A 10,782-nucleotide genomic window follows, 5' to 3' on the forward strand; every position below is an offset into this window, starting at 1 on the left:
AGGCAACGTGGTTGCCTCCCAAATCTGGTGTACGTGTCTGAGACGCCACGATATCGAAGCCCGTCAGTCGGGGAAATGGGTGTAGCGGCCGTTTCGGTGGCTTTTTTCGACACGCTGCTCTTGCAACCCTCAGAGAAGCTGTCAATCCTAGTTGGGTTTTGGTCGCTAACGCGATACGGCAGTTGTTCCCCAATGTCTCTGATAGCTTGGTCGGTGACTTTGCCAGCGCAGAGCCCATGTCTCAAACAACGCATGTCCATACATGGCTCTAATTCTCGTGGACCTTCCGCATTGGTTACCAAAGGAAGAGAGCTATTGAGACATTCAAAATGCAGTACAACTGATCGATTATGGAGGTGGCCTGATGCCCAACCTTGATCACGTAACTTCTCCGGCCACTTGCACCAGCGCCCATCTTGATCCATTGCCGATGGATGAGGACAAAATGCACAACAGGGAGAGCAGGGATGCTTTGACAGCTGTGTCTATTGAAGTCCAGCTGTTTCCGTTGTACTAGCCACCGCTCAACCAGCTCTTTGGGTTGTTCATGGAGTGCCTCAGCGATGGCCAGAGGTCGGCTCATCTTCCTCCAGGCTTCCGTCCGTATATCGACCATCTATGTGTCAAGTCAGTACCGCCGCCATAACAGTTCAATCACAACTTACATGGAGAAGTACGCATGGATACTCCTGTCCTTCAACTCCTTCCTCACCTCCATCGCAAACACCATCGCCTCCTCTCTAGTCCACTTCAGGCCCCTCGTGAACGGCGCCATGATAATACCTTCCCAATTCCCAGCAAAGTTCTCCTCGCACCAGAAACCGAGCTCTTTGTACTTTGAATGTCTCGCCCACGGATTTGTGGGCCACTTGAAACGGTGGACATGAACGTCCTCGAAACCCACGTCCACCATGACGTCTTTTAACCCCTGCACATCGACAAACGGGCGGCCCAAGATATCCGAGGCCTCTGCCATCATGCACATGCATCTCGACAGAGCGGAGTCGGGCTTGAGGGTGCCGTCGTCGGACAAAGGGTTCACGTCGGCTTCGTTGAGCTCGAGGTAGCCTCCGGGGTTGAGATGGCTATCGGGTTTCGCGTCAGCTGCTGTATGAACGTGACAACGAGCACTTCTATTGGCCACTCACTCGTAGCATTGGGCGAGATATGCCCTCCAGTCGTTAATAGCAGACGTCATCATCCGGCTGTGGATGTAGTCGAAGGGGCGCGACCACGTCCATGGCTCCTCAATGTCGTCGATCTCGAACTTGACATTCGGCGGGACACTGGATGTGTTAAGCTTACATGACTTGAAGGCAATTTGCTTGGGCAGACTTACTACTCTGGGAAGTTCGCAGAGAGGTCCACCCCGAGCACCTGGCACATCGAAATCGTCAGCCACAAGTCAAGTCCGCCGGAGCTGGTCCAAGTATACCTCGGCCTCCGGGTGTTCGTCCCCGAATTCGATCGCCCAGATTCCGCTCCCCGTGCCACAGTCGAGCACACGCCCGATGTGTGAGTTCATATCGTTCGGCGGCGCCGTGCCGAGCTTATTATCAAATGTGAGGAGGTACATGTTATGTTGAAGATCTGAAAAAACTGGTCAGCAGCTGTGGATGTAAGTCACCTGGATAAGGCATACCCAGTCGATCGACTTCCTGCTCATCGTTGGGATACATGTATTCTTCAAGGCAATGTCAGCGCGTATCTGCCGACGGCGGACCATGCGCAGAAGACTCACTGCCCTCCTTATACCTGTGATACGTCCTCCCGTTCTCCGTCCGGTAGTTGAGAATCGACTCATTGACGCTGGTGGTTGACGAGGCGAGCTTCCGACAAGTCAGCCTCTGCTACCGTGCAGTACGAAGAAAGCCCGGCGCTCTTACACTCGCAGTGTCGAAAACACTATCATTATCCGCGGGCTGTAAGTAACAGACACTTAGCCGTGAGAACAAACACAAATCAAGGTAAATGCTTTCCCCACATCTTCCGCGTCAATCTCGACGTCGAGATGCGCCATGATTTGGCCCTCCGTCACCGCTGGCGGGGAGGACGCCGCTGCGGCCGGCGAACCGGCTTTGGAACTGCGCCGAGACGCCGCCTTCTCGGACATCCTCTCGTGTCGGAAATTTCGCTTTTTACAGGTTCTGATGGCTTGTCATTTCGAACAGGAAATCGCTGTCTGTAACGTCCAGTCCTTTCCCAGAAACAATTACGATCGTGCTGTCAGATAGATAGCCCAGGAGAAAATACATACAAGACGAAAAGGAAGAAAGAGAAGAGAATCCCCGTGTCGCGTCACATCCGGCGCGCGCGTGCGGCCCGCTCCATCTCATTGTATCTCCCAGCCGCCCGACACAAACCCCTATCTATAGACGGGGAAGCAGATCTGAGAAATGCAAATCGACCGCGACGGCGAACGGTCCAAGACATACATGGCACCTGGCGGGCAGATCACCGGTGGAGAGTAAGTCGGAACTGCTCCGCGGACGTATTAGAGCACAATCGATGGGGACGAAAAATAACGGGAATAAGATCAATCGTACGATGAACCCAAGAAAAAAAAAAGGCGGCCGGGTGTGCTGCGGCCTTCGGACCGCACGCCTGCGGGATCTAGACGGCAAGGAGATGCGTTTGATGATGCACATCGCTGGATCCGGGTTGCCAAGTCGGGGGGGGGCCCATTCAGTCACAAATCACGTAGATAAAGGCGATGGGTGGTCGTGGGAGGGGAGCTTTTCTGCCAACGAGACAATAATTCCTTCTGTAGTATCCTTTGCGAGATGCGCGCTGCCAGAATGGCACTTTTCTTATTTCTGAGTAGAGGCAGCATGATCCAAAGCGGAAACCTACTCCACCGACGTTCCATCGTCGAAATTCTGCGGTCTTTGAAGACTATGACATGTGATTGCTCACAAAGAACCAAACATGCATCGAGACTACGTGATGTTTCTGCGTGATGTTTGGAATTTCACATGGCTCGACTTGCGCGGGCAGTACTCTTTCACCATCTAAGAAAAGACTACGCAAGGCGGGACAGAGACGAGGGCAGAGACGAAAGGAAATACGGTCGTAAATATATACTAAAACCACAGAGAACATTTTTCTGAATGCTTTTCTTTTCTTTTATTTCTTCACCTCGTCACTTTCGAAGTGGTTGAAATCGGAGCATCTGAGCTGAGGACCTCCGCTTGCCCGCTTTGGTGTGGGTCTTGAGTACCAAACTTGTTGCACCTTGCAACAATAACACCAATCCTCGATAGTCTAGTGGTGAGGATATCGGCTTGTCACGCCGGGGACCGGGGTTCAATTCCCCGTCGAGGAGATTCATTTTGCTTTTTTGAGCATATCCATCCGTACTTGATGAGGCGCAGAAGGCGTCAATGAAGATGATGTAGCCCGTAGTCTTGGTTGTTGAGCGCCATAGTGTTGAGGGGAAGTCAAATTCCAAGGCGTCGTTATGGCTTCACCGCGCCACCTAAAAAACAACCTGGAAGGAAAGCATGTGCAGCAGATAAAGTCCAATACGAACGCCGATGGCGAGTCGATGAACGCAATGCTCAGCTTTTGTCTTCAACGACGTGTCCGCAAGATGCACTCTAGAAAATCACGAGTTCGAAAGACGACGAAAGGGTCGAGCGAGTAAAACGCCAAGACACTGCCGAAAGGAAAAAAAACCCGCGCCCCCATCTTTCCCGCTGGATCATCCGGGGTAGATAGACAGAGATAGCGTAAGGCTCAGGCAATTCAGAAGGGGGCCAAAAAAGTTAGGGGACCACCGATGGTAATGGAACTGGTACAGGGGGGAAATAAAACCCGCGGCAATGCAAACACTGTAACTCGGGGGTCTCAGGGATATCCCTCCTCGGCCCCCCGAAAATACATCGTGGACGCGCGCGCGCGAGCGCGAAAGGGCGGCGACGCGACTAAACCCAAGACGGGGCCCTTCCGACCTTGTGCGACGTGAAGCAAGGTAAGGTAACCCATCATCCACCCGGCCCAGCTTCGGGTTCCTGTCCATCAAGCGGGGCGGTGTGGTGGCGGCGGCGGTTCTCGAGAGGGGGACAGGAAGGTGTTGGCAGTCACTGTTTCCCCCCAACCGAAAAACAGGCCGCGGAACCCACCCAGCCCACCAAAACTTTACCTTCCCACCGGGAACGGGATCGTCACGCGCTGTCACAACCTCAATGGGTCCAGATCATGGGCACAAACTTGAGTCCCGGTTTGTCTAGTCACAACAGAAATCAAACTCCTTTCTTGGCCTAATAGTATCCCATAAGGGGGTATGTTTCGCTCTCAATGGTGAAAAAGAAAATTGGCAAGGAAACAACACAGGAAACACGTCAAAAACCGAAACAATTGGAGAAAACGCCGGGGATGGGCGTCTTCCCGCCAGGACAACCCTTCCAACCCCGCCTCTTCGGTCCCCATGACGCAGCCTGCTCACAGAGTGTCCCAACCATTGTGCTTTGCGCGATGCTGGAGGTCCCCCCTTCCCGTCTTTGATGCCAAACAAGAACCCCAGTTGAATGCGTGCCCATGCCTTTGTGCGTGCCTCACAGAAGAAAAAGATGCAGTCTTGCCTCCCATGCCCAGAATGGAGGACGCGCCGTTGCCAGACTGCCTTCTCTTCCCTTCCGCCTTCTCTCTTTCCGTGTTCGCGTTCTTTAAAAATCCGTGTCCTTTATGACCCAAACGTGTGTGTTGCGCGCGATTAAAACGACGACTTTCGGCCTCCTTGCCTTTTGAGGGGTTTTGCTGTTAGATCAACTTTGAATCCATTCGCTTTCTTCTGTGCTTTTGGGCATTTTCTCTTTTTGGTTGACTCATGCCATGCTCCTGAAAACCCAACACAACGCTCCCCCGTACGCATCAATCGCTAATCGCTGTGCCAGTGGATATCCCATTCCCCCGCGAGTTTCTTTGTCCTTAGTCCCGTTGCCCCAGATCCTGAGAATGCTTCGCAAAACAGCATCGCAAAACGTATCGAACCCAGAAACTCCGTCCTCGAGTCGTTGGCGCAGGGTATAATAGTCCGCAGGGACGTGAGACTAGATTCCCCGAAGCTCGTCTACCGTAGTAAATGTCCGATCCACGCGCCATGCTGAATGAAAGAAAGGAAACCAGACCGGCGCCATTATCGAAAACAAAAAAGGGGGGAATAAGAGAAACGAGAGTTAAACCGAACTACTTCAATCAAAACCTCGACGTTGCCGCGCCCCTGGACCGAGGTGGCCCATAACGAAGCGCCTCCTGATGCACGTCTTCCGTTCCCGAGAAGCTCACGCGATTCCGAGTCATAAAAAGGGCCCAGTCGCTCAAAGCCAAGATGGGAATCGTGTAGAGTTGATGTAAGAAATGAGAAGATGAGTGCCGAGATGAGATGCCAATGTAAATGCGTATGCGCCGTGTGGCAAAGAGTGCCGCAGATCCAGGGTCTGAACCCATTGAAAAGCTTGGGTAGAAAGACAGTGTCCCGAGACGGACTGTCCGTCGATGCCGTCCCCAGTCCGTCTGGTTACCTCAATGTCGTCGTATATTCATCCAGGAACACCGTAACGCCCAATTATTTCGCCACAGTGCGTCCCAATGCCCTAGGGCAGCTTTAGCCCATCCTCTGAACATTTACCTGCCCAGCATGTGAGGTGGCAGGTAGTTGGAGTTGTTTCCGTTCATCAAAGATCCAGGCCCGCCGGCCGTCATGGCGCCGCTGTACCCATTCCATACATTACTGTTGCTGCTAGCGGGGAATCCAGCAACAGTGTACGACTGTGCGGTCGAACTACCGTTGAAGCGGCCAGCGCCGAGGCCTGGGGGAGCTGCGAGGCCTGGAGGGGGTCCATTGGCGGTCTTGAAACCGTTTGTAGAACCCGTCATCATGCCCCCCATGGGTGAAGTGGCCTGGCCGGGAGTTTGACCAGATCGAACGCCAAGAGGGTTCTTGGAGAAGCTCAAGCGAATGCCACCTTTGACGCTGTTGTGCAAGGGCTGGCCGTAGAGATCGTGGAGAGCCTTCGTCGCGAAGGAAACGTCCTCGAACTCAACAAAACACATTGGGCCGTTCTGCTTGGTCCGGAAGCAGAGGCGCTTATATCCTCGCTGCTTGGAGAACATAGCCTTGAGCTCTTCCTCGGAAGTGTCGATGGGAAGGTTACCGACGTACAGAGTATTGCACGGCGGGTTCTGGTCGGCTGGGTTCACCGGGGGGAAGTTATGCCGGGCGTACGGGTGGCCACCTGCCATGTGAAAGGGCATCCCCCCGTGTGAGCCGCTGCCCAAGACGGTTGGCGACATGGTAGCTGGATGAGCTGACATCGGTCCCATCCCTTGCTGACCATATTGCGGCAAAGATGATGGGCCAGAAGACGAGCTGGTGTTGAGGGATAGGTTGGCCAGACGCGAGATAGGTAGCTGTGGGGCGGTGGCCCGTCGCTGGGACGTGGCGCCGTTTTCCGCGTAGGCGACCGGGTCCTTCAGCAACTCACCGGTGTCGTCGTCGTCGCCGGCGTCGTCATTGATCATTGATTTCCCTGTGGCGCGAGTTCGCTCCGACAGATGGTTTCCGATAGGTGACTGCGGGGAGAACAGATTCTGGTAATGCGCGCTGGACTCGGGATTTGGCAATTCGCTGGAGCCGTAGATAGCGTTCAGGGGCGGCGAGATCTTCTCGAGAGGCTGAAACCCCCCATTGAATCGCGATGGCTGTCGCGATGTTGGTGCAGATGATGTCGCGGAGGAAGCGGTGCTCGACGGCCCAGTACCTGCAGGCTCGGCGTATCGCCTCGAGGTGGTCGGACTTCCTCCAAGAATCTCAACAATCATGTTCGCGTCGTTGGAAATGTTGGACTTCCCGTCCAGCATGTTTTTCGCCTCGATTGCGCCGTTCGTGGTCCTGAACTTCAGAATGGCCGACCGGAATCCCTTGTCGTCCGAATGGTCCACGGGAAGAACCTCAACGTCCACCAATTCCTTGGACCACACGACCATGAGGCGGAGCGACTCTTCGGAAGTGTTCAAAGGGAGACGGCGAATGAGGACGGAAGAAGCAGCGGGACCTGCGTTAGCGAACGGGGTGCCTACGGGCTTTGTCGCATCGAAGGGGTTGACGGAGGACAGGAACGCAGGTTGGCCGTTGGACGACCTGAAGGGTTGCGATTGTTGCAGAAAAGCCGGCGCAGCCATGGCAGTCTTCGTTATCGTATTTGTCGGATGGAATGGACTTGCGCGACTCGTTGTCATTTCAAGAAAAGTCGAGGTATCGCCAATGAGGCTGAGAGTGCGCGGCTGGTTCACCTTTACTCGCCGGTCATCCGCCGGTGGTTCGGTGCATGCGCTGGCGCGTGGTTCCCGGGGGGTTGCGTTCTGGTTGCGGGAGATTGCTGGAAACGTGCGACAATCGCGCTGATCACAGGAGTGATTGCCTGAGTAATTGAGAAGGAGGGTGCAGATTGCTGGACGTAAACGCGCTCCAAAATATCGTGCGTCGACGACAGTCTCTGAGGGGCGGCGAGACAGAGGGCGATGAAAGAATGCAGCCTGCTACAAGGGCGATGTGGAAAAGTTGGGGGGGGGGGGGGGGGGGGCTGGACTCGGTTTTGGTGGAGAGGGAAGGGAGAGGGAGCGTGCGAGTAGTGCGAGATGAGCTGTCGCAAGGTTATATCGTGCCTTAAAGTTCGGGGACGACGAGAGAAAAGGATACGGTGCCAATGTACCGCGAGGTGGTGGTAGTGTTGACGGCAGACGGGGACGTAAAGACAAGGTGTGTTGGTGGGAAGTGTGCGAGGGTGAGGGAAGAGCAGGAGGAATGGCGTATGGTGTGGTGTGCGCGCCTTGATGGGTTGGGTTGGGTGCGCCGCGGTGCGGTGCGGTGCGTCAGGACAGGAGAGGACGGGCGGCTGGCCTGCTTCGTTCAAGGAGCATGGGGGAAGGAAGCAACAGCACGCATCTGCGGGTGTGGATGCTACTGGGCTGCTGGTTGCGTTCGAGAGTCGGGTCGCTTCTGGGACTGGACGGAGACCAGGACTGGGACTTGGGTACCGGCGCGCGGTAGGTATGCAGTAGATGACAGGCTAGAGCAGGTCGACTTGCCGGGGCCCCTCGAAGCTTGATGGTGACAGGCACCCAATGGGGCTACGGCCACGGGTGGGTGACTCGAGGACGGAGGCCAGGAGACGGCTAAAGCAAGGTCGACAGAACGACTACCGTGACGGGGGCTTTTGGGCCCAGGACGAAGGGTACCTGAAGGTTGTGAGAGAACCGGGGGTGGGGGGGGATATCGAATTGTACTGCTGCTGTGCGATTGCAGACGGCAAAGAGAGGGGAGGGGGGATTAGAGCGGGCGGAAGCGCGGAAGGATGTTGCAGGACAACGTCGACTTGTAGGGTTTTTTCGTGCGTGAAAGTATCGAAAAAGGCACGGTTGCCTGTGTAGCCAAAGGTAAGCCGGGCTGAGTACCGCAACAGGTACTTTGGGGAAACGGAAGCCCAGGGTTGTTGCAGGACGATGGACGATGAGAGAGATGGGGGATATCGAGGAAGATCCCACGCCAACGTACCCAAGGTACCTTATCCCGCAGCAGGCCAGTTAATTGAACGCTCGCTGAGAGAGAGGGTGTGTGGAAACGAGAGTCGGTCGTACTATGGACGTAGTGGCCACTGGATGCTGGGCCCGGGGGCGTCGACGGTGTTTCCCTTGGGGTGGTGGCCCTTGTTCGAGCGTTGAGTCTGGTCCAGGCCGCAGCCCAGTCACGGTTGGACTTGGGCCTTGGGTTGGGGGGAGGGACAAGGGAGGAAGTTGTTGTGGAGTATCAATTGCGCGCCGCCGCTGGAGTATTCGGGAATTCGGGAGCGACGTATCGTACCAATCAGATGCTGATCGCGTAGAGTTGGGAAGGGTTCGGTGTGGGCTAAGGCAATGCTAAGGCATATGTAGAAATGTATACTTTCTGTGTACCTTGCCCGGTGGGGAGCGACGCGACCACTCCAAGAAGTTTCCCGGCGCCTGTAAGTGACTAGCTCGTAGCGGTCCCTGACAATGACAATTGCGTTATCTTTGGCTTCGAGGACAGCAGGGCCTTGGGAGGGGTTGTCGCTGAATGGTCGTCAAAGTCGTTTCTTTGAAAGTGTTTGATATGGACAAATTGGCGAATAATGTCGACGACCTCCTTGTCAGTGGCGCCCGCCTGGGTCGAGGGGATGTGGGTGGGATGGAGTTATTGCGTGCGTCTGTATGTACTTAGTATCCCCCAAGGGAGAGAGAGAGAGAGAGAGAGATGGGAGGGCGGGCAGGGAGACAGCGCTCACAGCAAGAGTGTGGGCAGCAGCAGTAGTGTTGTAGCGCCAGCAGCCGGGTGTGGAGGAAGTACCGTGCTTCGTATGAGCGAGGTTATGAGCATCAAGGTACCGTCGTTGTGTGTAGGTTGGTGGTGGTGTTGGTGGTGCTGGGCTGTGTGTGGTTGTGGTGGTGGTATCGGCGGTGGTGGAGGAGGTTTCTGGTCGAAATGGACGGATGGGAATTGCAAGACAAAACAACCTGAAGGGCGGGACGTAGGCCAGCGGGCGAGCGAAGCAGGAGAGACAAGAGAAGGGGAAGGAAGGCCCCTGCCAGCACTCTTGGTGCTAGACCGGATTCCCTGGTGGCACAGCCTCTGGAGGGGACAACGGCGTCAGGAGAGAGCGTGGATTGGTTGGAGATGGTGGTAGCAGTGCGACCGGGCTCAGGGGTCTTGTAGACTTTCGGCGATCGTTGGCACCGTTTGAGGGCTGGTGCTTGCCAGGAGGCGCGTGTGTCTGTCTGGCTGGCAGTCTGTAAGGTGGTGCGGTAGATGAGCTGGTCTGCTTGAGGGCTTGAAAAGTGTGTGTGTGTGTGTGTGTTTGTGCGTCTATGTGTGGGAGAGAGAGAGAGAGAGTGTGTGTGTGTGTGTGTGAGCGAGCAGCGAGTGTGTGAGGACGTGCAGAAAGTGAGAGGCTCCTTCGGTTTCTCTTTGTGCGAGCGCAGATGATGCATGTACCAGGTATGATATGCAAGCTACTTGGTGTTTGCTGTGTGTTGGGGGGAGAATGACGCAGAGTAGGATTGTCTGTTCTCCAGCGGCTTTAAACCACACAGGATGAAGGCCTCGCGTTCCAAGAGGAGGACGGAGGAGAGGAGAGGAGGCAGCGGCAGCGGAACGTGTCCCGGGGAAGCTCGCAAGATCCAAGCTCGGCTTGTGAGTGGTTGCAGCAGATGGGGTTTGGAAGACATGGAAGGCAGGGGTGGGCATGGATGGGCAGAAGAAGGAAGAGCTGGAGAAGGGCACCGCAACTCCTACCTATGCTGAGGTGTAGCACCTCATCAGTGTCGCACTTTCGCAGTCTGCCGTGCCGTGCTACGACGGCGTCTCTCGCCTATCTGAGTTCTGGGCGTCGACTGGGAGTGGAGACGATGATTCGAAACAGGAAAAGAAGGAACGACACCGAGATAGCACCTGCCACTTCCGCTTGCAAACCAAATTCAGCCCTTCCTTCCCTCCCTGACATTCAGCAGCAGTATCATGTATGTTAAGCAAGCAAGGCGAGGCGCTCGGGGGCCAGGAGGGAAGGAAGAGACTGCGGTGCGGTGTTTCCAACCGGGAGGTCTCAAAAACCCATGAACGGGAAGGCAGGACCGGGGATAGGAGGCAGGTATGGGGCCGCCTACCTTACCTATCGGCAGGGCAGCACTGTCCCTGGATGTCCTCCTGTGCTCCTGTGATCTTTCCTTGCTTTTTGGCATGTTGCAGCACGCACGCATCGGGGAAAGAGC

General features: G+C 55.4%; 2 protein-coding genes across 2 annotated transcripts; both read right to left on the reverse strand.

The window, feature by feature from the left end:
- Positions 1-579: 579 nt before the first annotated feature.
- Positions 580-2,020, reverse strand: LAE1-9 (Secondary metabolism regulator LAE1; the record flags this gene model as incomplete). Its single annotated transcript, XM_037327390.1, has 9 exons — positions 580-616; positions 666-1,085; positions 1,149-1,286; positions 1,340-1,377; positions 1,436-1,590; positions 1,643-1,684; positions 1,742-1,829; positions 1,887-1,922; positions 1,985-2,020. 9 exons carry the CDS (start codon positions 2,018-2,020, stop codon positions 580-582), a joined length of 990 nt encoding a protein of 329 aa, XP_037173691.1.
- Positions 2,021-5,625: 3,605 nt separating this feature from the next.
- Positions 5,626-7,182, reverse strand: scw1 (Cell wall integrity protein scw1; the record flags this gene model as incomplete). The annotated part of the gene is made up of 1 exon (XM_037327391.1): positions 5,626-7,182. The coding sequence occupies one exon, from the start codon at positions 7,180-7,182 to the stop codon at positions 5,626-5,628; it is 1,557 nt and encodes a 518-aa protein (XP_037173690.1).
- Between the last annotated feature and the right edge of the window lie 3,600 nt (positions 7,183-10,782).

This window comes from Colletotrichum aenigma (assembly GCF_013390185.1).
Source record: "Colletotrichum aenigma strain Cg56 chromosome Unknown KSG_Cg56_contig08, whole genome shotgun sequence".
In the NCBI taxonomy this organism is placed as follows: domain Eukaryota; kingdom Fungi; phylum Ascomycota; class Sordariomycetes; order Glomerellales; family Glomerellaceae; genus Colletotrichum; species Colletotrichum aenigma.